We start from the raw sequence: 26,742 nt of genomic DNA, 5'->3' as shown, positions 1-26,742 counted from the left end.
CCCACTCCCAACCCTCCAACCGGCGCAGCAGGATACCATGGTCGATGGTATCAAAAGCCGCTGAGAGGTCTAATAGGACCAGGGCAGAGGAGTAACCCCTATCCCTGGCCCTCCAGAGATCATCCACCAGCGACCAAAGCTGTCTCCGTACTGTATCCGGGCCGGAAGCCGGACTGGAACGGGTCTAGATAGACAGCTTCATCCAGGTACTGGGGTAGCTGACATGCCACCACACTCTCTACAACCTTCGCCGTGGCGAAGATTGGAGACTGGCCGGTAGTTCCCTAAAACAGCTGGGTCCAGGAAGGCTTCTTGAGGAGGGTCTCACCACAGCCTCTTTCAAGGCCGGAAAGACCCCTCCCGCAGAGAAGCATTTGTAATCCCTGAGCCAGCCTCGTGTCACCTCCTGAGTAGCCAGTACTAACCAGGAGGCACGGATCCAGTAAACATGTGGTGGCGTTCAGCCTGCCCAGCAACCTGTCCATGTCCTCGGAGTCACAGGATCAAAGTCATCCCAAACCACCTCAACAAGACGGGCCTCGAACCCTCGCCTGGATCTACCCAATTTTGATCCAATCCGTCCCGAAGCTGAACGATTTTGTCATATAGATAACCGTTAAACTCCTCGGCACGCCTTGTAGGGGTCCTCCGCCCCTCCTGTTGGAGGAGCGAGCGGTCACCCAAACAGGGCGGCGGGCGGTTATCTGCCGACGCAATGAGGGAGGAACGAGGAACGCCGCAGCCCTCATTGCCACTAGGTAGGTCCTACTATAGGACCTAACTAGTGTCCGTCAGCCTCAGAGCGGCTGGATCTCCAGGCACTCTAGGCGCCTTCTCCGCGCTCATCTCCCTCAGCTCCTCGGAGAACCAAGGAGCTGGTTGAGACCGACGCCGGGTCAGAGGTCGCAAAGTCACGACACGGTCCAAAGCCCAGCCGCGCCCGCTCCCAGGCCGCAACTAGCTCTTCAGTCGAGTCGTGGGACAGGTGTTCGGAAACGCCCAAGCTCCATCAGGAACCTCTCGGGGTCCATGAGGCGCCTGGGACGGAACCAACGCATTGGTTCCGCCTCCCTGCGATGGTGGGTAGCGGTCAGAAAGTCTAGACGAAGGAGAAAATGATCTGACCATGACAAAGGTTCCACAACTAAATCATTTAAAACCAGATCATTAAACCACTGGCCAGAGATAAAAATCAGGTCTAGGGTACCTCCCCGGCGTGGGTAGGGCCGTCAATTAACTGAATCAGGTCCATGGCCGTCATGGAAGCCATGAACTCCTGAGCTGTCGAGATGCTGCACCGGCTGATGGCAAATTGAAATCCCCCATGACCAGCAGTCTGGGGGTCTCAACTGCCAACCCGGCCAGCAACTCCAACAGCTCAGGCAGGGCTGTAGTCACGCAGCAAGGAGCCAGGTACGTGATCAACAAGCCCACCTGAGTTCTACGACCCCACTTCACGAAGAGGGATTCACACCCAGCTATCTGAGGCACAGTGGTCTCCCTCGGCTCCAGACTCTCCTTGATGATAACCGCCACCCCTCCACCCCTACCCTGGGCCCTCGGCTGATGGAATGCTCGGAAGCCTGGTGGGCACATCTCCACTAGGGGAACCCCCCCTTCGGTGCCCAACCAGGTCTCCGTAACGCCCATAACGTCCGCGGTCCCTTCCTGAATAAGATCTGAAATCAGGGGGGCTTTATTAACCGCGGACCTGGCATTACATAACATCAGCCGGAGGCCCAGGTCCCGATTATCCTGGCCACTCGGGTCACGGGAAATTTCTGGGGGGCCGGAGCACGCAATCGCTCGTAAACAGCTAGTCATCCATTAGTTCCTAGAAAAGCAAGAGAACAAAAGTCGCCTACTTTACCGACTCTGCAGATCATCCACACCTGGGATGGATAAATGCTACCTAATCAAGGAAGATGGCATCGACTGCTATACGAAGCAGAAATAGCTCCTCTACTATGCATTTGTTAGTCATATATTGGGAACAGGTTTTGACAGATGATAACAACCCTGGATTTAGTTGTCTGTCAAAACTTGTTTCTTCCCTTGATACCACTAGAAAAATCCACTGACATTTTCATTAAATTGTTTTTCCCCCTTCCTAGCTTTTTCTCCCCAGATGCATAGTCTGCTTTTTACAGCTCAACCAAGTGTTGACCCATTAGTTGTGACAAGAGTTGATTAATTGGCTTGTGTCCATGGGCTGAGGGACTCACTGGCCCAAAGTCATCCATCTGGCTCTCATGCCTCAGTCTTCTGTTTCCTAGCTCTTGTTTAACCACTAGACCAAACTGGCTCCCCTATATTCATTAAGTTGTTGCGCATTAAAATAAATTTCTTAGGACAATACCAGAGTTTTTTTTCATTGCTGAATAAGAATAGTACTTTCCAATGAGAGTAGCACAAAGGGCACTGGCCTTTTTTGTTGTTGTTGTTCTGCCTCATAAATCAGAGAACAGCATGGACTCAGGGATGTTGCGCTAAATCATGGATTATACAGGGAGTCAGATTTGATCATCCCTTCACTCCCTTTCAACTTTATGATTATATAATTCACATTAAGGTATTTGGAGAAAAGCATAGTAACATTGGACCACCAATATTGTCCAACTATTGGTTGTCCAACCAATTAAGATCAGACAATCGTTTGTCTGAAATGGTATAGAGCAGGGGTCTCTAACCTTGGCAACTTTAAGACTTGTGGACTTCAATTCCCAGAATTCTGGGATTAAAGTCCACAAGTCTTAAAGTTGCCAAAGTCTCTTGCTTGAGCAGGGGATTGGACTAGAACAGGGGTCACCAACCTTTCGGACCTCAGGGACCACTAAATTCATAATTTTAAATCCTGCGGGCCACTAATATGATCTGCCTAATGACCGGCTGGGTGAGCATGGCTAGGTGGTCATGTGACTGGGTGGGCATGGCCAACTCGGTGTCACTCACATTGAGGGGCATCTCACCAGCCTCTACTCGCCTCTTCCCTCTGAGTCACTCCTCACCTCCCTGCCTGGGCTCCTTAGGCCTCAACAGGAAGCAGTTGTTGGAGCTAAGCAGCCACCACAAGAAAGAGTTGGCAAAACAGCTGGCTCAGTTCAAACTGGTCATCGATCTGGCCAAGAAGGCCAGGACTATGAGCGTAGGTTTTCCAAGTAAAAATAAGACCTGCAGGAATGCAAGGCCAGGTACTGGAGGCTCAGTGGGCTGAGATGGTCAGCCAGTTCCAAGCCATGAAGCAGTCCCACTGGAACAAGGCCCTCCGGCTCTTCGCCACCAGTGGTACTTCCCTCTAGCCTTCGCCCAAAGCCCCGCAGCAGAAGGAGGCTGAAGCAGACCCCAAGTTGGAATTTCTGCCCCCATCTGACCTACACAAAAAGACACCGAAGCAGGAGACTCCCTGCAGCAACACAAACATTCATTGCACATGTCCATCCCAGGGGCTGTAGTTTGAGGACCCCTGATTTAGTGCAATATAAAAAATGCAAATAATTTGTCTGAGGACCACCAAAATTTTCTTGCAGACCACCAGTGGTCCACGGACCACCCGTTGGTGACCACTGAACTAGAAGACCTCCAAGGTTCTTTCCAACTCTATTATTCTGTAATTAAGAATCACCTATCTGATGTAGGGTGGAGGGAGGAGAGGAGGTAGATAAGAGAAGGAGAGGAAGGTTTGGAAAGTAAAAGAAGGTAGAAGAGGGAGAGTGTTAAAAAGGGGGGTGGTGACTGGGCAGGCCCGACTAATTGTATATAACTGTACATTGGATGAATTATTTGATATGATTGTAAAAATAAAACCTTTTTTTTTTAAAAAAAAAGAATCACCTATCTGGCAGGGTTAGAGATACAGGGTTGAGGAGAAATTCTGCCTCACTAGGACTCAAAACAGCGTTCAGGCTCTTGCAGGATAAAAGGCTTTAAATTTTCAGAGAAGAAGAGCCTGGATCCCTGAAGGCCAAGAGCAGATGCACCCTTCAAGAAGTTAATAGAAGAGCTATAGTAGTTAATTACTCACTCCACAAGCAATTAAAACAAATGTGTGCTGGGGGACTGATTGACTTACGAAGTGTCCCTGTCTGCTAACATCAAAACTCAGGGATGTAAGAGGACAATTTCCAACATCTCCACTGAAATGTTTACAGTCTGCTAATTCATGTATGACAAACGATACTGCAAGGAACAATCATTTTCCCATTCCAATACTATATTTCAAGTGCAATGATGCCTTTGGCTGCACAGTGCAAATGTTGTAACACAGATCGAAGCCTTCTGAATGGCAAATCTATCTCACTGTGTTTTAACATTGTTCACTTAAATGTTAAACAGTGTATGTTAACCCAAAAAAAAATGATGATGATGATGATGATACAGCAGGTTCAAAACAGTGTGCTCTTTTGGTCACCTTACCTCTGTCTTAAAGCAACTCTCCTCAAACTCTTGCTGAAGACTGGCAGAAGCATCCTTTGAAGATGGTCCACTTCTCTTGTTGTACAAAAGAGGAAAATCTATAAAAGGACACATGAATTGTTCAGTTAAAACGATGATGGTGGACATGTCTACTAAGCATGTTTAATCTAAGAAAGAGAAAGCTAACTGGAGAACTGATAGCAGCCTTCCAAGACTTAAAGCAGGGGTCTCCAACCTTGGTCCCTTTAAGACTTGTGGACTTCAACTCCCAGAGTTCCTCAGCCAGCTTTGCTGGCTGAGGGACTCTGGGAGTTGAAGTCCACAAGTCTTAAAGGGACCAAGGTTGGAGACCCCTGACTTAAAGAGTTGTCAGAGAGAAGGGATTATGGATTTAATCTTTAGGGATCCTAAATGAAACAGATGGTTGGAAGAGTTACAGAAGGAGATCCCATTCAAAAGAAGGAAGAATTTCCCAATCATAAGAACTGTTAAGTAGTGGAACAGTCATGGGTGCGCCATCACCAAGGTTTTAAATAAAAAGACTGGACATTTGTCTTGGAAAGGATGAGAATACCTGTCCTGGGCAATGGGTTGCGCTAGAAGGCTTCCGATACTACTACAGTTGTGCTTCTGGGTTGAAAGGATTGAATGGTGACATTACAATTGCCTGGGGGATGCCCAATGGGGGCTCCTTTCATATCCCCATTAAGTTGCCCATTGAAGTGGTACCCATTTATCTACTTGCGATGATGCACTTTTGAACTGTTGGATTGGCAGGAGATGGAGCGTATGACAGGAGCTCACCCCATCCCGCAGCAGCAACTGTGTCTCAAAGATGAGTCTGCCAATCGTCAGCCTAGCTTCTTAACCTAATGAGCCACCATGCTACTACAGGACCCCTCATGATTCTGATTATGATTATGCCCTTAGCTCCGAATTGTGCAGCAGAGTGCACATTGGCTAAGCATATTGCCTTTTAGGAGACATGGATATTTCATGGAGAAAAACTCACTCTCTGAGAGGAAAAAAGGCCAGACTTCGTATTTCTCTGTACCTGTTTCTTTAAAATCCCATGCCTAGTATGGCTACAGTCCTAACATGATGTCATATGCAGAGCATCCAGCCACAGTCTAATGGTTGGGCGAATTTATTCTCTCCTATTGTAAATCTACAACAGCCTGTCATGCAGGCATTTATACAGCTTCCTCTCTATATCCCTCTAACCCCGCCTTAAGAATTGTGGAGCAGAATTTTCACTGCTGGCCTGCTTCCCACCAACCTTCAGATTTCTTCACAATGGAATTCAAGGCCAGGCAGCTCTTCTCTTGATTGACTGAATGGCTCAGCTCAGCTCCTGGTGGTGCCAATTAAGCTCAGCGGGGGCACACAAGCAGCAGCTGTCAAAGACTTGTTGTTGTCCCCTCCCCCCTCTTCATGCACCAGTAATGGTGGAACTGTTTTGTTCTCTGCAACATGGGAAGCAACGGACCCTTCACCCTTTCAGTAGGAATTCTTGGCTCGCACACTGTTTGTTAGTGGAATAGTAAATGCCAAAAATATTTGTCCAGATTTGGATGCGTGCAACACTTTTACTGCTTTTTGAAGCAAGTGACATCATTTCAGCCGAAGCCTGCCCAAATTATCTCTCCACCCCTTTGTCTCTTGTTTTTGTTTTGTTTTGTCATACACTCGAAGAATATCCTGAGATTCAGTATTCCAAGTGCGTCTTTAATTTATTAAATACATATTGGGGGAAGTCGAAAGAAAATGGGGGCTAAATATGATGGATATTGACCTATCCATATATCCCCATGCAAACTAGTTCGTAACAGCAGGGTGTGCACCACTGATTCCATTTTCAAGTATCTCCTGTCTTCTCCACCTATGAACATCATGTAATCTATGCAACATAGATTACATGATGTTCATTGTGACTGCATGACTGTAACTTTGTTGCTTGTATCCTTGAGGTTTATATTGATATTGATTATTTCCTAGTATGATTCGCTTTCTTATTGTACCATATGACTGTCACTGGGTGTTGTGCCTTGTGATTCTTGACAAGTGTATCTTGTCTTTTTATGTACACTGAGAGCATATGCACCAAAGACAAATTCCTTGTATGTCCAATCACACTTGACCAATAAAGAATTCTGTTCTGTTCTATTCTATTCTATTCTATTCTATTCTATTCTATTCTATTCTATTCTATTCTATTCTATTCTATTCTATAAATACCTAAATCTGAAATCTTTAAAGGTACAGTTGTTTTCTGAATTGAGAGCCAACACTTAGCATATTGAAAGCCATATTACAAAAAAGATAAAAATGCAAGTAGGACCAGGAGAAAACCAAACCTAGTTATCTGTTAATTTAAATATAACTAAACTTACATACAGTGAATAAGCCATGTTTAACAATTTGCTTCTTTTATGTAGAGTCTGGGACAGTTCCCAAGTTCACCCCGATTTAAAGAGAATAATACAGTTTGTACTTCCAAAAATTAAAAAGAGTAACAATCAAATATTAAAACAATGATGTATTTTGAAATTGTAGAAGTCTAACCATTAGGATTCCTGGTTTTCACCCAAATAAAATATAATTTTTGAGTTGGGTAGAATATTTTAATCGTAGATAATAATTCATTCTAGTAAATAGATTAGCTTGAACATTTTAACATTCAATACCTTCTTCCCACAAGCTTTTAGCTCCCTCTGGAGACGCCTCATCAAACACACAGGGGAAATTTTAAAAAATATAAAATGACAGAAGAATTAATAAGCAGCATTTTAAACACAGATTTAATTGAGAAGAACAAATTAAAAATGAGGTGGCGGTAGTTTTGCCACCTGCCTCTCTCTCTCCTCTGCAAAAGCATTAAGATTTTTGCAAATTGTTTATTTGTTAGTTCATGTGCTAATTGGACAACTAGGACAAACATGGCTTTTTATATCTAAATGTAATACAAAAATGTAATCAAAGGCACTATCAACCAATAAAGGAAAATATTTGTAGATACAAATAAAGGTGCTGTAGTTCATTATTTGTGGAATTGCTTAAAGTGAACGTGAATTATGAATTCAGGAATAAGATGCGTGTCAGAACATTTCGTATGCTGTCAAAAGCTGGGCTTGCCTGCTAGAGTGAGGCAGTGGTCTCTGATGGCAAATGCTTGATGATGGGAGGGAAGCGGAAAATGAAGAACAGTCATAATTCAGAAATGGTGGCCGCTTTCTAATATTGCACCATCTGACCTAGGAATAGAGTGGCATGCCCTTTTTCCCTAACCCGAGCCCCGGAGTGCTTCAAAAATTAAGTGTGCAATGGGTGACATGGGTGGGAGAGACCTGATGGGATGGAAAACAGGCCCAGACTTGCCGGGCCCCTGAAGGACCACAAGTGGAGCACAGGGTATCTCAGGGGAGTAGGGCCTGCACTAAGCTTCCCGGGGCCTCCCCTGGGGCCCCTGAGGCACCTGTGCTCCACTTAATAACCTGCACATTTATTTAACAATCCAAACAGCTGTTAATGTCTTCCTGCACTTAGCAGCTATCCAACTGTAATGAGCAGGATCTATCCCAGTTGAGTCAGGGACTACCTGTACTGGCTGCCTAATCTAGGTTGCTTTTCAGGTACAGGGATAGCTACTCCTCCCCTTGCCAATATCAAAGATTTAAGTGTCAGTCCAGAACCTTCCACACCATTCTTCAGAAGGTGAAATAGATAGTAACTTTGCCTCAAGCAAAAACATGTTTCCAGCCATGTTTTCTGAGAAGTCCAAGATGCTAAAGATGCTACGACTTTTTTTTCCTCAGCAGTAAGAACTGAACTCAAAAGAGCTGAGATGGATCAGGCTACACAATAGGTGATTTCCAGGCCAGATGGACCAGGCTGTGTTCTATGGAGGAAAATGAAGAAATCTCCTATCTGAGGGTAATGTAAATCAGGGGTCTCCAACCTTGGCCACTTTAAGTCAGGCGGCCTTCAACTCCCAGAATTCCCCAGTCAGCAAAGCTGATGTAAATGAATGTACAATGTGCTTTAAATGTAAATATACATTCACAATGTTTTACCAGTACTATGAATGGGCTCAAATGCTTGCTTTGTTGATCAAGGCTTGGGAACAGCTGAAAACGAAAGTATTTATAATATATCAAAGAGTCTGTCAGTTCTAGCCTCTACAATAAAGCTTGTACATTCTTCTTGCTAGGTTAGATTTATGGCCAATTATTAAGAATACATTGAAAAGAGAGAGGAGGAGAAATAAAGCAAATCAAGAAGACTCATGTTAGTTATCCAGTGCAACAATACTAAATACTACTAAATAAAAATAAAATAAAATAAAAATACCTAATTTTGCAAAGCTTCTCTGGTAACATCAAATTGTTAACTAGGGCATACAAAACCTTTGCCAGATCAATTCTTGAATACAGCTCATCTGCCTGGAATCCACACTGTATATCAGACATTAATGTAATTGAGCGGGTCCAGAGGTATTTCACGAGAAGAGCACTCCACTCCTCTACTCACAATAGAATCCCTTATGCCACCAAGCTTGAAATTTTGGGTTTGGACAACCTGGAATTGCGCCACCTGCGGTCTGATCTAAGCATAGTACACAAAATTGTCTGCTACAGCATCTTACCTGTCAATGACTTCTTCAGCTTCAACCTCAAAAATACACGGGTGAACAATAGATACAAATTCAAGGTAAACCGTTCCAAATTTGATTGCAGAAAATACGACTTCAGCAACAGAGTGGTCAACGTCTGGAATGCTCTACCCGACTCCATTGTTACATCCTCAAACCCTCACAGCTTCAACCTTAAATTGTCTACCGTGGACCTCACCCCATTCCTAAGAGGTCCGTAAAGGGGGTGTGCATAAGTGCACCAGCGTGCTTACCATCCCTGCCCTACTGTCCCCATTTATTTGTATTCATTTCCTTCGTTCATGTCCATGTTCATATTTATACCTGCTATCTTGTACATGTTGACAAACTAATAAATAACTAAGATAACTAAATACTGCAAAATTCATATTGCAAGTATTAGAAAGTCTATCCAATGTGGCCCTCATGTCTTTGAAACTCTGAGAAGGAAAAACTGCTTTACGAATAGCCAACAGGAACAGGAGAGCAAAATATTTTTTTAAAAAAGATTATGTGGCTTTCCCACGTTTTCTCTTATATCAAAGCCATTTCCTTAAAAGTAATTATAATCAAGTCATAAGACTAGGTGGACATCACAGGTATTCTCGACTTACAACCGGTCTTTTGGTGACTGTTTGAAGCTACCACAGCACTGGAAAAAAAGCGACTTACAACTTGTTCTCACACTTATGACTGTTGCAGTAGCCCCATGGTCATGTGAACAAAATTTGGGCATCTGGCAACCATATGTTGCAGAATCAGTTGCAGAATCCCAGGTGATCAGAGTTTGTGACCTTCACAGCTGAATTGCAACAAGCACACTCAACTGGGGAAGCTGGGATCAGTTAACAACCTATTGATTCACTTAATACAGGGGTGTCAAACTCAATTTCATTGTGGGCCGCATCAAGGTTGTGTTTGATCTCGGGAGGTGGAGTGGAGTGGGTGTGGCCAAAATGGGCATGGCCAGTTCAGTGCCACTCATTTTAGGGTACCTGTGGGAGCCCGAGTGCTCTGCCAGTGAAAACTGGCTCCCAAACTTTGTTTCCAGCTGTTCCAGCCTCCTGCAACTCTCTGCCAGTGAAAATGGAGCTTGGGAGGGCCACACACGGCCCTTCCAAGCTCCGTTTTCACTGGCAGAGAGTTGCAGGAGGCTGGAACAGCTGGAAACAAAGCTTAGGAGCCAGTTTTTGCTGGCAGAGGCACTGCAGGCCAGTCCTTCACTGTTTCCAAGGTGGCCCCGTGGCCCAGGTCTAAGCACTCCACAGGCTAGATCTGGCCTGTGGGCCTTGAATTTGACACCCCTGACTTAATGCCTGCAGTGATTGGGTTAACATACGTCGCACAAAGGTTGCAAAATTGGCATAAATGAAAGTAGAACATAAATGAAATTGTTGAATGGGAGAATGTAGCTAAAGGAGTAATTTCATTAGATGATTTAGTCAGATTATATCTTACTTGATTGAATTTTCTTTTTCCAGTTCTGATATTTTTTTGATGAAGAAGGGTCACGAAGACTGTAGGCTCGTTGTAATGCTAGAGGGGAAAGATAGGGAAAAAACAGCTACAAAAGGCATTTGTTAAAACACAAGAAGTGCCAAACCTTGACAATAAACACACTGAGATTTTAAATTTGAATTTGTTTTGCTTGGATATATATCTTAGAGTAATTCCGTAACTAGAGAATAAAAATTGACATCCTACCCCTCCTTATCATCCATATTTGACAAAACCAGCTGCAGTTGGTAACAATAAAAAATTCAGTCAAGTCTTCTTCACAGAACAGTTCACTCACGAAGTTTACATTTCAGGTAGAAAAGTTCAAAATTACGTTTTTTCTAAGGCAATGAAACGTCACGGTTTCAAGTGGACAGGTAAATATTTAATTATCAGCCACTAGGGGGCAATGTTCTCCAACCTGTTTTTCTCTTAGAAAGGCCATGGCTCAGCCGTTTAATTCTTAATTTATTCCATTTTTGTAGAATGGTACAGCACGAGAACTCATTTATGCCCAGCCATGTCTATATCTCTATTGTTTCTCTTGCCTGTGTGGGGTTTTTTCCCCCCACTCCAAAACGAGGGAGAAAATGAAACATTTGTTTTTCATTGGTCGAAGCTATATAATTCTCACCACTGACTTCGAGGGAAAAAAATCCTAGTGATCAAGCAAACAATGGCAGTGCAAAACAGAGCAATGTGGAAGATAGAAAGCTAAGGATAAGGGAGGCCCCAAAGGGGAAAGTACGTTATGTACCAGGGAACCCTGTGGATCACTTTGGAAAAAAGCAGTGCGGAAGCTGAAGTGGTGGGTTGTGGGGGGTAAGGAAGGGTTATGATTGTGTGTGTGTTTGTGTGTGTGTGTAAAACACAATGTGTGGGAGAGGGAAGATGCAGGGCTGTTACTCCATGGGAGTGACGTCAGTGGGATACTTTGCATCTCATTGCTGTGCATTTCGAAAGTTTTCCTTTAAAAAGAGAAAAATTAATTTGTACAGATTCTTGGCTGCTGTACAGCTAGCCCTCAACTTAACAACAGTTCGTTTAGTTGGAAGGGAGCGTCTTCACCTCTAGGCCACCCCGCCACTCAATTCAACTGCATTACATCTTCATAACACTTTGTCAATGGAGATGTCTTGAATTGTTTCAATGGCTTTTGGTGAAGTCAGAGAGATTTGGTGCTTATAGAAACTCACCATTAGCAGCTTTGGATTTTTCAAGGCGATCATTTCCCTTCTCCAAATTTGTGGTGAGCAGTGGAGATCTCTTTGAAGATGATAGACAATTCCAAATGGGCTTAGGCAATGGCAACATTTCTTCTGAGGATGCACAAATGGCTGAATTTCCAGACAGATCAGATTCTAGTTCTGAGCTAAGAATCGAAGAGTAGAAAGATTTGGCTGTCTTAAGCATGACCAGCAAGTGGTATAAAACAACTAATCAACAGTTCACACATGTATGGTATCTTTCCTTTACTTATGTAATAAGCATCATTGGTTGACTTTGCTACAGTTTTTCTTTTGACAGGTATTCTGTTTCTGGACATGTGCCCTTCAGATGTGTTCAGTTACAACTGCCATAACTCTCAGCCAGCAAAAATGAAAGAAAACAACACCCTTTCAACTCACATTATTGAAAGCCTATCAAGTTATTGACAGTTCTTGAGAAAGAAAGAACTACTAATGACGGAACTGGAAGGACAAATGTTGAAGAAACTCAGTGCAAAGGAAACCAGGAAATATATACTGTATACTTGTATTCTACAAGTTGCTTTCTTGAAAACTTCAATAGCTCTTACATACTCTAATTTTTATTGCTGTTGTTGTCGAAGATAATCTGGATTTAATCCCCCACCCCACCCTGTATGACTCAGACTGTGTGGGATGCAAAGATTTCCTGCCAGTGAATCATATGCCCACAAGATCTTTGTGCAAGCTACAAAAATTGAGTGTTCCTGGTTCATCATTCTTCCTTCTCTCATATCATCTCCTTTCTTTACTCTGACAACTAGGTTCTATCATTTCTGGATCCAGTTCATTCAAGGAAGTAAATCTGCATCAGTAACCAATACCTGCTTCCATCACTAGTTACCACGACTTGAACTGCCAGAAGTTTGTGATGAGCTTTTTCTTCTTCTGGGGTTAGTCTGACCAAAGTCCATTCAGAAGAGGCCAAGGAACTTCCCAAGTCAAGATGGGGAATATTCTTGCACTTCTTCAGAGACATGGATCCATCTACTGGACAGTTGTAATACTCTAGAAAAAATAAAGGACATGAAAACTTGTCCCACGTCAATTTAGAACAATAACATTGTTCATTCAGGATGCCCAAAAGTCAACCATCTTTTAAACCTTATGGTCCTATTTCTATTCATATTTCAATAGATTTAAACTTAATGTTAACCGCTTCAATCTTGATTGCAGAAAATATGACTTCTGTAACAGAGTTGTTAATGCTTGGAACACACTACCTGACTCTGTGGTCTCTTCCCAAAATCCTCAAAGCTTTAACCAAAAACTGTCTACTATTGACCTCACCCCATTCCTAAGAGGTCTGTAAAGGGCGTGCATAAGAGCACAAGCGTGCCTACCATTCCTGTCCTATTGTTTCCTTTCATTATATCTAATTAATATAGTTATTACATACTTATGCTTATATATAAGCTTATATATAGTATAGTTATTTCATGCTTATGCTTATATATACTGTTGTGACTAACTAACTAACTAACTAAATAAATAAATAAATAAATAAATAAATAAATAGGTAGATATCCAATTATAAACATTTTGCTGGAGTAACTGGAGCAAAATACTTGTCCTCACTTCTCTTTGACTTTCTCCTGTAGCAGAGAACTGAAAGGTAACAACCAGTAGACAACCTATCCAGGGGTGATATTCACTTACCTTCACTACTGTTTTGCACATGGGAATGCATGTGCCACCTCCGCGCATGCACAGGACTTTCTGTGCATGTGCAGAGCATCAAAAACAGGAGATGATGATGTCCAGGCTGGGGGACAGAGCTTCCTACAGCCACCGCTACCAGTTTGCCCAAACCGGATAAAACCGGCTGAACAGCACCACTAAACCTATCCCTGAATTGGGGTCCTGGGTTCTGCTGCTACCTGCTTCTAGGAACAATGATCAAACATTCCATTCTTCCCGATTTGTAGCCTTGTCTAATGTTCTCCACTTGAGTTGCTTCTGTTACCAGGAACTGCAGGATTATCTACCTCAAACAGACCCTATCTGTTCAGTTTGCATATCCTCTGTAGATGGTAAAGATTCCCCCCTCAATGCATATTTGTGGAGGAAGGCCAGAAATCAGTACCTCTCACTTACGGTCCTTAGACTTAGGAATGGTTTTATTCTGAAAAACTCTAATATATATCCCCTCCCAGTATTTAAGAAGTCAGTAAAAACAGAGCTATTTAGAAGAGCCTTCAATAATCATGTTCAATTGGGAGATACCCAATGCAATTATTAACTAATTAGTTAATTAGGAGAAACTCAATAACAAGATTAATTTTAATTATGTGTAGTTTTAGTTTCATTATAAGGTTGAACATTTATGATGTAAGGCTTAAAGAGCCCCTTGGGATTGTGGCAATACCAAAACAAACAAACAAACAGACAGACAGACAAACCAACCAACCAACCAACACACACACACACACACACACACACACACACACACAAGGAGTTATCTCACCTAAAGATCTTTCCCTTGTTTCACATAGATCTGACTCTAGTTTCTTTTCTGGTTCTCCCATCAACTTTTCTAAGAAAAGAATCAAAAATAAAACTTGGCTCTGCATGGCTGTCTCTGAACCAGGAGTTCACCATAATAAACAGCTTAGCTGCAGAAACTTCCTTGGCCATGAATTTCCACTCCCTGCGGTCAAAAAGGCTGACATTCATGGCCATCTGTTGTCCCTGATGGGAACAACGGGGATCAGGATGGATGGATGGATGAATGGATGGCACTGGTCCAGATACAGTTCAACTTCATGCTTTGGGAGAAACTACTAGCAATCTTACAACACGTGGCAACCTCTGTGCTACTGTACTTGGGATAATATGCAGGTTCCCCCAGATTAAGATCATCCTGCACAACCAGATTTAGTTTCTGGGCAATGCAGCCAACATGAATTAACTGAGAGTGACAGGTTGCTATTTATACATTGGATTCACTGTCTCTGACCACAAAGTTTCCATTGAGATTTTTATGCCCAGTTAACTAACTCTCTAGCATACAATTTTCATGGATACATTATTTTTTTAAATGAACAATATCTAGCAACTTCTCATGAAGCAACACCAACCCATGTTTGAGTGCTTCATCATTGGGTGTATTGGTGCCTACATTTTCATCCTACTACCAGCATTCCATATTGAATAGCAATAGCAATTAAACTTATATACTACTTCATATTGCTTTACAGCCCTTTCTAATCAGTGTACAGCAGTGGTGGGTTTCAATTTTTTTTACTACTGGTTCTCTGGGCATGACTTGGTAGGCGTGGCATGGTTTTGTGGGCATGGCAGGGGAAGGATACTGTAAAATTTTCATTCCCTCCCCCATCCAGGGGAAGGTTGCTGCAAAATCCCCGTTTTCTCCCAATCAGCTGGGACTTGCGAGGCAGAGAATAGATGGGGGCGGGGCCAGTCAGAATTTTTACTACCGGTTCTCCAAACTACTCAAAATTTCCACTACTTGTTCTCCAGAACTGGTCAGAACCTGCTGAAATCCACCTCTGGTATACACAGTCAGCAACAACCTGTCCTCCTTTTACTGGCCTTGGAAGGATGGAAAGTTGAGTCAACCTTAAGCCAGTGAGGATCGAACCTCTGGCAGTGAGCAGAGTCAGCCTGCATTACTGCATTCTAACCACTGCGCCACCACAGCTCTTTGAAGGAGAGATGTGAAGTACTTACTTCTTACATTCTCGTCCTTGACTGGACGAAATACCTGAGATGAAGGATTGAAGCTTGCTGTTTACAAAGTTATGGCCTAGAAACCTGTAGTCCATGAGTATCTTGTCAGGCATAGAATCCTAAGGGGGTTGTACTTTCTCAGCTGAACTCACTTTTCATTATTGCTGTGGGGAAAATAAATGGCACGAAGAACTCTGTTACCCTATTAAGAATGGAGTATGAGAGGTTCCAATAGTCGGGGCTTTCAGATGGAGAAGCCCCCAAACTCCAGTTTTTTCCACCAGCTGAATGGCTGGTTATCTAAAGTCAGCACCTGCATGACAGCACGGGTTACATCTCATCCTTTTGAGCCACCCTCCTGATGCCCTTTTTTTGAACCATTGCAAGAAAAAGAGGTGCCTTGCCAGTACCTGACGCTGCCAGAAAAGGAAAAGATACCTAGAAAAAGCTTAAACAGCTACTTGAATATCCTTGACATTGAAAGATGGCTGTACTGAGAGTTAGAATAGATTAAAAAGATTAAATAGATTAGATTAAATAGAATTAGATTAGATTAAAGATTAAATAGAAATAGATTAAAAAAATTAAAATTAGGGGGAATATTGTTATACCACGTTTTTGTATAACATATTTAAAGTGAATGTCAGAGGTTAAGATTAGATTTTGAAAAAAGGATGATATGAGATATGCTCAAGAACAGTGCTATGACTATTAGAAGGTTGTAGTAAATACTGATTAATTGAAAAATGAAGGAATATGCGCTGATATTAATATAGATAATAACACCAGACTATGTTAGTTTGATTAATGTAGTGATTCTTGTTTGTATTAATATAGGTTTTGTACCAAAATAAATGATACTCAGATGCCACACTGTCCATGCAATGGATATTGATGATACTGATGTATGTTTAAAAATAAAAAAAAATTTATCCCTCCACCCCTCCAAAAAAAAGAAAGATGGCTGAAGTTCCTCATGTCCCATTCCTGCAACTATGCCATGCAGTGGTGGCAGAAGGCACAGCAGAGATCTGGTCATTTTGAAGTGCTCCAGTCCTGGACATAAACTGTTTCAGCTCCTATCCTCAAAATGACGCTATAGAGCACTGTACACCAGAACAACTAGACACTAGAACAGTTTCTTCCCAAATGCCATCACTCTGTTAAACAAATTATTATTATTTTTTTTGTTTACATTTATATCCCGCCCTTCTCCGAAGACTCAGGGCGGCTTACAGTGTATAAGGCAATAGTCTCATTCTATTTGTATATTTTTTTTACAAAGTCAACTTATTGCCCCCCCAACAATCTGGGTCCTCATTTTACCTACCTTATAAAGGATGGAAGGCTGAGTCAACCTTGAGCCGGGCTTGAACCTGCAGTAATTGCAGACTACTGTGTTCTAATAACAGGCTTCTTAACAGCCTGAGCTATTCCGGCCCTTAACACAATTCCCTCAACACTGTCAAATTAGTTACTAAATCTGCACTACTATTAATCTTCTCATCGTTCCCATCACCCATCCCCTTCCACTTACGACTGTATGACTGTAACTTCGTTGCTTGTATCCTTACGATTTATATTGATATTGTTTCCTGATTGCTTATTTGTACCCTATGACTATCATTAAGTGTTGTACCTTATCATTCTTGATGAATGTATCTTTTCTTTTATGTACGTTGAGAGCATATGCACCAAGACAAATTCCTTGGGTATCCAATCACACTTGGCCAATAAAGAATTCTATTCTATTCTATTCTATTCTATTCTATTCTACTATATTCTTGCTCTGGTCACCCAGCATGCCAATTTGATAGTAATGGATGGTCTGTTGCTCTGCCTGGATCTTCATAACCATCTCATGCCACAAACTAAGATTTAGGAAAAGGCAGTTCATCCTGACCCTTGCCTTCAGCCCTACAGTGTTGCCAAGGGGTGGGACTTTATTGCCTGATACATCCATACCTTGAATTTTGCATGAAATAACTAAAAACCCTTGAGGGTAATATTCAACCCTGAGGACCCTAAGCTGCCTTGCGGCTTTATACCTTCTCCATGGACATGTTTCCCTCTGGCGTTTGGGTACAGCTTTCACAAAACCACTTGCTGAGTGTCCAAAACATGCCCAGAATGGCCATGGCTGCCACGTGCCATGCAACATTTTATTCTGTGTAAATCAATGTAAGCAAAACAAAAAGCAATTGTCTTGCAGTCTCCTTGATTAACTTTTCTATTAGTCAGACTTTGGGGGCTTCTTAACAGAAGAAAAATGCTGAAGATCACCCATTTGGATGAGTTTATTTCCACTGAAATCAGCGGAACTAAAATGGCATTAAGTTCAAATTCTTCAATTTGCTCTTCCTTTAACATGTTTATTCAGGATTTTCTGCATCTTACTCACTAAAATCTCTGTATGGAATTGTATGTTACTCCCAGAAGTGCTTGTTTATTTCAGGGACAACTTTTTTCAACCAAAATATGACTCCCACATGTTTGAAAGTTTAAGTATGAAATGCCAAAAGTATTAAGGAAATCCTATCATTATAAATATCTATAATTTATTCCATGTTGGTGATTATATGGAAGTGATTTATCATTGCCTCCTTCCAGAAATATTCCACCACCACCACCCCATATCCCGGTCTAATCTCAGTTCTACAATTTCTTGATTGTCTCCCATCCAGTTTACTTGCCAGATTAATATTCCTTAGCTTTATGAGAGCAACCAAGACCAGCTAAATGGCTAAATTTTAATTACTGAGTATCCTGATTTGGGAGATCCTGACCAGCATATAGTCAATTTTAGAGATGCAGGTAGAAACCTTCTGTTTTCTAAAGACAATATCCAGAGTGTAATGCCTCATCTCTTATCAGGCTGGATTGCTTGAAAAAACCCCAAATTCCTTCTCATCTGCAAATATATTTTTCTGGTTGTTGTTTTTACTTTTACTAGAGTTCTCTTTTCTATCTGGGAGTTCTATAATATGAAGAGGGCTGTAAAGAGTTTAAAGCAAACATTCAGGTTTAGTGCTGGGGCTCCTCACAGGAGGAAGGAGGCATTTCATCTTTGGCTCGCTCACACAGCAACACTAGTGGGACATGATCTCATCTGGAGTTGCGATTCAGGGACTTCCTTTCCCATAATTACAGGCATCTGAAGCCGAACATTGGGCTGCCAGATACCACACAGAGTTACAGTGTTTAGTTAGAGGATTGTTATGTATGGATCAAAGATTACTTTTCAGTTTTTTAAAAAATATTTACTTGTAGTTAAATCTAACATCTGGCTTACTGTATCAGGGAATGTCCTCAGGGTATGGTTAAAAAAAGCAAGACAATTGACTACAAGGGTGCAATCAAAGCTCTGTCTATTATGTGTGACATCAATAACAAAACAGGCAGAGTTTCAGTGGTGCCATTATGGCCACCATTTTGACTTTTTCTTTTAACCACATTCTGTGGACACTCCTGACAATATCTATTACTTCAAAGACTTTAATCCAAATCAGGGGTCTCCAACCTTGGTCCCTTTAAGACTTGTGGACTTCAACTCCCAGAGTTCCTCAGCCAGCTTTGCTGGCTGAGGGACTCTGGAAGTTGAAGTCCACAAGTCTTAAAGGGACCAAGGTTGGAGACCCCTGATCCAAATAATACTGTCTTATTTATTTATTTATTAGATTTTTATACCGCCCTTCTCCCGAAGGACTCAGGGCGGTTCACAGCCATAATAAAAATAGAACAGTATACAATTAAAACAACAATTAAAAAACTTATTAGATATGGGCTGAGATATAAAACAATATCTTATTAAAATTAAACTCTCTAAAAATATAAAATTATAAAATTTAAAAATCACGAAGCCAGTCCTGCACGGATAAATAAATAGGTCTTAAGCTCACGGCGGAAGGTCCGAAGGTCAGGCAGTTGGCGTAATCCAGGGGGAAGCTTGTTCCAGAGGGTAGGAGCCCCCACAGAGAAGGACCTTCCCCTGGGGGCTGCCAGCCGACATTGCTTGGCGGACGGCACCCTGAGAAGCCCCTCTCTGTGTGAGCGTATGGGACGGTGGGAGGTATTTGGTAGCAGAAGGCGGTCCCGTAAGTACCCTGTCCCTAAGCCATGGAGCGCTTTAAAGGTAATGACCAACACATCTTTTTCTAGATTTTCCTAAACTCGAGCCCTACTTCCAGTGGTGGGATTCAGCCAGTTCACACCACTTCGGGAGAACCGGTTGTTAACTTTCTGAACAGTTTGGCAAACTGGTTGTTGGAAGAAAACATTAGGGCAGAGAACCGGTTGTTAAATTACTTGAATCCCACCACTGCCTACTTCTACTTTCAGATAGATTAAAAATGAAACAGTTTGGGAGATGTTAGCCTCCATGGAAGCCTATCTCTGTGGCAGTGAGCACAGGCCGAAAAGTTCTCCAACATCAGCCGAGCGAGATGCTACATGCTGGAAAGTCTCACCCTACTAAGAACATCTTCAGTAATGCTTGGAGGTCTCAGAGCTTTAAAGTGCTTGGCTTTGTATCAGAACATGTAATCCATACATCAAAGACAAAATCTGAGCAGAAAAGCAACAGGCTGTTAGAGTTTGACAGAGCTCAGATGTGGAACAATTCTGAGTGGCTTTTTAAGCATATCATTATTGGTGCTTTCTTCATACCTTTTGTGAGTGCCATTCTTTTAGCTGGCACATGATAATTTGGTTTGGAAAAAGATGCTCAGCTTCCAAAAGAAATTTGTGACAAGGCCACGTGTAAAGAAGTGCAGTCATCCTCCAGAGCCGGGCTGGTCTTTGACCATAGTTTGTCCTAGCAGTTGTTCTTCCCTAATGCTGATGACCAGCTTCTATTGACGGACAGGCTGTGATCACAACAGACTGCAGTCCAGTTATCCTAGCTTTATTTTTAGTAACATCACACAGCCTCTTTGTTGTAAGTACTGAAAAAGACAGCAGGTAAGAAGACCCTAAACAATTGGCATTTTTATGTTACTCCCCTTAAAAATAAAAAAGACAAGGGTTGGGAGAAACATCCCAAACCTGAAAGTCAAAAATCAATACTGAGCATTACTACTACTACTACTACTACTATTACTACTACTACTACTACTACTACTACTACTACTAATAATAATAATAATAATAATAATAATAATAGGTAATAATTATTACAAATACTAAGTATTGGGCTTAGAAAATTTAGAACTACGCTGCCTTCGGTATGACCTAAGCATTGTTCATAAAATCATCTGCTACAATGTCCTACCTGTCAATGACTACTTCAGCTTCAACCACAACAATACACGAGCACACAATAGATACAAACTTAAAGTGAACTGCTTCAAACTCGATTGCAGAAAATACGACTTCAGCAAAATAATGGCCAATGTCTACCTGACTCTGTGGTTTCATCCCCAAATCCCCAAAATTTTAACCTTCGACTGTCTACTGTTGACCTCACCCCATTCCTAAGAGGTCTGATAAGAGTAACAGTGTGCCTACCGCCCCGTCCTAATGTTCCCTTTAATTGTATTCATTTTATGTATTCAATTCATGCTTATACTTATATATATTATCTAATACATACTTGACAAATAAATAAATAAAATAAACAGAAGGGCTTTTCAAGAAAGCAATAGCTTTCTCTCCTCCAATAACAATTAGACACCTTTAGCATCATTGCCAAGCAGTAAAGTGGCATGATTGTAAACCAGAAACAATTAAGATGTTCTCATCATCAATGGATTCATTTAAATGTTACTGGTGCACTTCAGCTTCATTTATTCATTGGCCCCCAAATGTACTTAACATTGTCTTTTTGGGCTGGGAAGCATATTAAAGCATTACAAACTTATGTCCCTGAGCATTGTAATATCATAACAAAAGCTCCATAATATGGAGCATATGTGGCAGAGTTCATGAATTTGAAGATGCACAAAACTGAGTGTAAAAAACCTGTATCCTTAATTTTAAAAAATAAAATGACGAACAACCTCTGTCACAAAAAGTTCCAAATTATAAGTGTAGTTAATGTATTGTAACACTCTGTCATTGATCAAGGATACACTCACATTTGGAATAGTGTGCATAGAGGTTTCATATGATTTCAAAAAGGCTATTTTACTGCTGGAAAGGTAGGAAAAGCAGCTGAAATGGTGGGAGGAGAAGAAGGAGGAAGAGGACTGGAATTATTCCCCTACAAAAATTATAATATGGTTGGAGGTGTTTTAGTTGAGTAACAAGAAAGTCAAGATAGAGGAGTGTTGATTATTGTTCACTTGCAGTCTCCTGCCATCTCATGGGAGGTCTTAGCCAGCCATGAAGAACAGGAATCCCCTCACAAATGGGATTACACTGTAGAGCAGGGGTGTCCAAACCTGGGAATTTTAAGATTTGTGGATTTCAACTCCCATAATTCCTCAGCCACCAAAACTTCAACTCCCGGAATTCCTCAGCCAGGAAAGCCAGCAAAGCAAAGCTGGCTGAGGAATTCTGGGAGTTGAAGTCCACAAATCTTAAAGTTGCCAAGTTTGGACACCCCTGCTGTAGAGTTTTCAGAAAGTCTCTACTTCCTGAGACTCACAGGCTCAAAATTACTCACAGGCCCAGATTACTTCAAAGATATGGCCCCAATCATTTCTGTTTATATTGGAGTCCAACTGCTCTTGAATTTGTTTTGTTGGCGAAATCCTGCAATAACCATTCAAATGTGAGCAATTTTTCCTCTGAAACAAAGCAAGTTTCTTAAAAAGGATCGTTGGATGGCATTCAGCCAATGATCTTTTTAAAGCAACTTTTCCTAAAAGGAAGCAAGCAACTTTTCCTAAAGGGAAGCGAGTTTCTTAAAAAGGACCATTGAGTGGCATTCAGCCAATACAATAAGGACCAAAAAATATTTATTTTTGCCAGTCACTAGAATGTGACTCAGACTCAAGATAAATCTTTTTCCAATAGTTCTCTATGTTTCTCCAATACAGCTCCATTACCCTCCATTTCAATATACTATTCTGGTATAATCTGGCCCACTCCCTGGATGATTCTTTATTTCAGAGAGTGATCACAGTGTCAGCCAAACTGCCTACCAGATCCTCATGAAACTCCCCAAGAGTCAGAGGTGGATTTCAGCAGGTTCTGACCAGTTCTGGAGAACCAGTAGCGGAAATTTTGAGTAGTTCGGAGAACAGGTAGTATAAATTCTGACTGGCCCCACTCCCATCTATTCTCTGCCTCCCAAGTCCCAGCTGATTGGGAGGGAATGGAGATTTTACAGTATCCTTCCCCCGCCACACCCACCAAGCCACACCCACAGAACTGGTAGTAAAAAAAATTGAAACCCACCACTGCCAAGAGCCATCTGAAAACCCACTGGATCTATTAGATACCTGCAGTAGGAGTCATCAATCTAATAGATCCTTCCTCCTTGTGGAGGGGATGTTGCAAAGAATTATCTGTCCATGATGAGGGACAAAGTTCAATGCCTTCCCTTTCAAATCACATTTTGTCTGCCCTGAGCTGAAAACTACATTTAGTATGTGGCCTTTAATGTGTTCTGGGTCCTTGATTCATATCTGTCATGGTAGCTTTGACTTTCTGGATCATTCTAGACCCCTTGCTGTGGGAAGGTAGATTGATGTCCCCAACACTACTGGCTGGGGAACTCCCCTACCGGAAATGAGCTTAAGTAGCCTGGCAGGAATGCCATTGAATGGCAGGGGGGATGGTACCGAGGAAGCAGCAAACCCGATTGATGCTTCTGGCTCAGCTGCACAAAAAGGTTACAGTAACAGAGTTGGAAAGGACCTTGGAAGTCATCTAGTCCAACCCTCTTACACAGGAGACCTATACTACATCACATTATTTGTGACATAATGCCTTTTGATGCCAACAATCTTGGAGAGGCCAACAACTCCCCCTTCCCACATAAACATTTTATATTTTACCAAATCTACAAAAAGTGTATATTCCCCCCAGCAAATATACACTGTGTAGTTCTAGACAGCAGAAGTATTATAAAATGAGATGAGGTTTTTCCCTAGAAACTTTAAATAGGCTTTATTGCCTATAGAAAGGAATACCAGGAGCCCTCATAAGAACTATAAATAAATTCGACAGGATGATTCCCTAAGGAGATAGAAAGCATAAAGCTGGGAACATCTTGGTCACAGCAAGATAGAAACTCAGGAAATAATTGATTACTTTACAAAGGATGCATAATTACTAAAAATCGAATAAATTTTATGCTGCCTTGCTTAGTAAAAAATCATACTATACATCAGATGGGCTGAAAGCCTCTGAGTCACAATCTTTCCTACTCATCCCTTATTCCAGACATTGCATTAATGGCAAACAAACAAACAAAAAAGAGTCGTTGAGTCATTTTTGTCTCTCTCTCACACACACATGTATACATCAGCACATATGCATACAAATAGAGCCTAATAGCGTCCCCCAACTTTATGTCTTACTAAGACTGTGGAACTTCACACACCAGAATTCCAAGACAGGCCAAGTATGCATTGTGCGAGGTAATTAAACCCACATTGGAAGGCAACCAGCCTGCACAAAGCTTCCTAGAACAATGGGAACTTGACTAATTATGCCTGGAGATCACATAAGTGCAGACTCCAACAAGTCAACTTCAGCTTCTGTTCACTGTGTTGATACAAGTTTTTAGCTGCAATCTGGGTATATTATATCACTGTTTTCTCCTGGGATATTTTTCTCAACTTCCAATTTAGTCTACAGCCTTGGGATTTCCTGTAGTAATCAGTTTCAAACCTGCTAAGCTTTTTTGGACATCAGACTAAGGGTTGACCTCATAATATCCTGCAGAAATATTAAAGCACAAAGATTATTTAAAGAATGATTTTTGCTTAATATTATACAGAGACAAAAGAAATCACACTGAACTACAGGAAAAGTAGAAATCTTCCAGTATGTTTACCTATACTCTGTTACAACTTCCAGAAATGACCACCATTCAAAAACTGCATTATTAGACATCATGGGACCAAGAAGATATTTGGGAAACAATCTTCCAAAATTAAGCTAAACAATGATAGGAAAGAAGGAAGGAAGGAAGGAAGGAAGGAAGGAAGGAAGGAAGGAAGGAAGGAAGGAAGGAAGGGAGGGAGGGAGGGAGGGAGGGAGGAACAGGGTGATTGATTATCTGGTGAGCAGAAAGAAAGTCCTGTGATACACATTAAGCTCACCATCTTCCTTATTTCCAGCCTTCTGTCTTTCTATGCTTTATGTCAGGAGTCTCCAACCTTGGTCCCTTTAAGACTTGTGGACTTCAACTCCCAGAGTCCCTCAGCCAGCAAAGCTGGCTGAGGGACTCTGGGAGTTGAAGTCCACAAGTCTTAAAGGGATTAAGGTTGGAGACCCCTGCTTTATGTGGAAGGGAGTTTCCTTCCCTCCTCTTTGTCATTGCTTAGGCACACTTCTTTGTCATTAACTTAAAAGAGCTCCATTATCACCTTTTCTAATAACCCTCATTCTATATCAAAGCAAACTCAAAACACTAATTCAAATGCTATAGGCAGTTTAGATTTCTGTAAGTCATTATGGCTAGCAAAGAGAATATAAGTAGATTTTTGTGGTTGGCTAACTTTTGAGATTATTATTATTATTATTATTATTATTATTATTATTATTATTATTATTATTATTATTATTATTATTATTACTATTTATTTGATTTTTATACCGCCCTTCTCCCGAAGGACTCAGGGCGGTGTACAGGCAAGATAAAGCCAACAATACAAATATACAGGTTAAAATACCATTTAAAAAACTTATTTAAAATTAGCCTGAAATTAAAATTACCGTAAACTAAAAACCCCGTTTAAAAATTAATAAAATTTCACATTAAAAATCCAATTTAAGCCAGCCCCGCGAATAAAGAGATGTGTCTTCAGTTCCCAAGGGAATGCCCGAAGGCCAGGTTTTTGACGTAACCCCGGGGGAAGCTCGTTCCAGAGTGTGGGAGCCCCCACAGAGAAGGCCCTTCCCCTGGGGGCCGCCAGCCGACATTGTTTGGCGGACGGCACCCTGAGAAGTCCCTCTTTATGGGAGCGTACGGGTCGGTGGGAGGCATGTGGTAACAGCAGGCGGTTCCGTAAGTACCCAGGTCCTAAGCCATGGAGCGTTTTAAAAGTCGTAACCAACACCTTAAAGTGCACTCGAAAGGCCACAGGCAGCCAGTGCAGTCTGCACAGGAGCGGTGTTACATGGGAGCTACACGTAGCTCCCTCTATCACCTGCGCAGCTGCATTCTGGACTAACTGAAGCCTCCGAGTGCACTTCAAGGGGAGCCCCATTTGGGTGCCTGAGGCTAGGTGTTCATTATGCAATTGTCCCGTTCGTTTATATAATTTAATTTGGAAAGTGAGGGATGGGTTGATTAAGTATCATATTCTTCTACTTGTGACTGTCTTAGTCTTCCATATTCCCCATTGCTTGAATATTCTTCTTTCTGATTTTTTTTTTTTAAAAAGGAAACTCTGAATCTGTGCAATTTTTTGACTAACACTATTAGCTGCAGCAGGCCTATGTGGCTGTGTGTGGGATAACAGAAAGCAATGGTTTGTGTATAATTGAGTGTCAAAGGGAACGTAGTGTCTGTACACCTTGAGTGTTTGGAACTCAGTTTACCCTAAAGGGGGTCATTGGAGCACCACTGTATTTCTGTTGCTAATACACAAATCTTCTTTGTATAGTTAAATAAAACCCAAGCATATCCACCCATAACAAATCATAGCAAAACATTTCCTTATACAGAAGACTATACTTGGAAACATTAAAACATACCCTATATATATATTCTCATCAAAAAGTCCTGTTTATATTTTACTTCACCAGAACTTCATGAATCTTCTTTAAAGGCATTTTAGCACCATGAAGGATTGCAGAGGTTAAAATGCTATATTCCCCCAAATTTGCAAGCCATTTCTAAGGTAGAGGAGGGACCAGAGAGAGAAAGAAAGAGATTTTGAGGGGGAAATCACATTCTACTAACATCAAAATGCATACGTTATCTGAAACAGTCTCCTGGGCACAATGTCTTCACACCCAGAACATCCTCGAAATTCTACAATAGTCTAACATCTGCATGAAGACATATTTATGAGGGAAAAGTTCCTGATCTGTGTGTATATGTGTGTGTATGTGTGTGTAGCTAATGTTCATTCCCATCACCCAAACTCTCATTGTAGAACACAATGCCATGAGAAAAGC

At 41.7% G+C, this 26,742-nt stretch overlaps 1 protein-coding gene across 1 annotated transcript in view; it reads right to left on the bottom strand.

Annotated features, from left to right (window-relative positions):
* Positions 1-26,742, bottom strand: part of MICAL2 (microtubule associated monooxygenase, calponin and LIM domain containing 2) — a 137,096-nt gene that overhangs the window by 39,252 nt on the left and 71,102 nt on the right. Inside the window, 6 exon segments of the mRNA XM_058161707.1 lie at positions 4,414-4,511; positions 10,523-10,600; positions 11,758-11,933; positions 12,633-12,816; positions 14,276-14,344; positions 15,502-15,535. Coding sequence (XP_058017690.1) covers positions 4,414-4,511; positions 10,523-10,600; positions 11,758-11,933; positions 12,633-12,816; positions 14,276-14,344; positions 15,502-15,535 — 639 coding nt within the window.

This window comes from Ahaetulla prasina, chromosome 1, assembly GCF_028640845.1.
Source record: "Ahaetulla prasina isolate Xishuangbanna chromosome 1, ASM2864084v1, whole genome shotgun sequence".
NCBI lineage: Eukaryota > Metazoa > Chordata > Lepidosauria > Squamata > Colubridae > Ahaetulla > Ahaetulla prasina.
The sequence above is the reverse complement of the archived record's forward strand: the minus strand, read 5'-3'. Positions and strand labels throughout refer to the sequence as shown.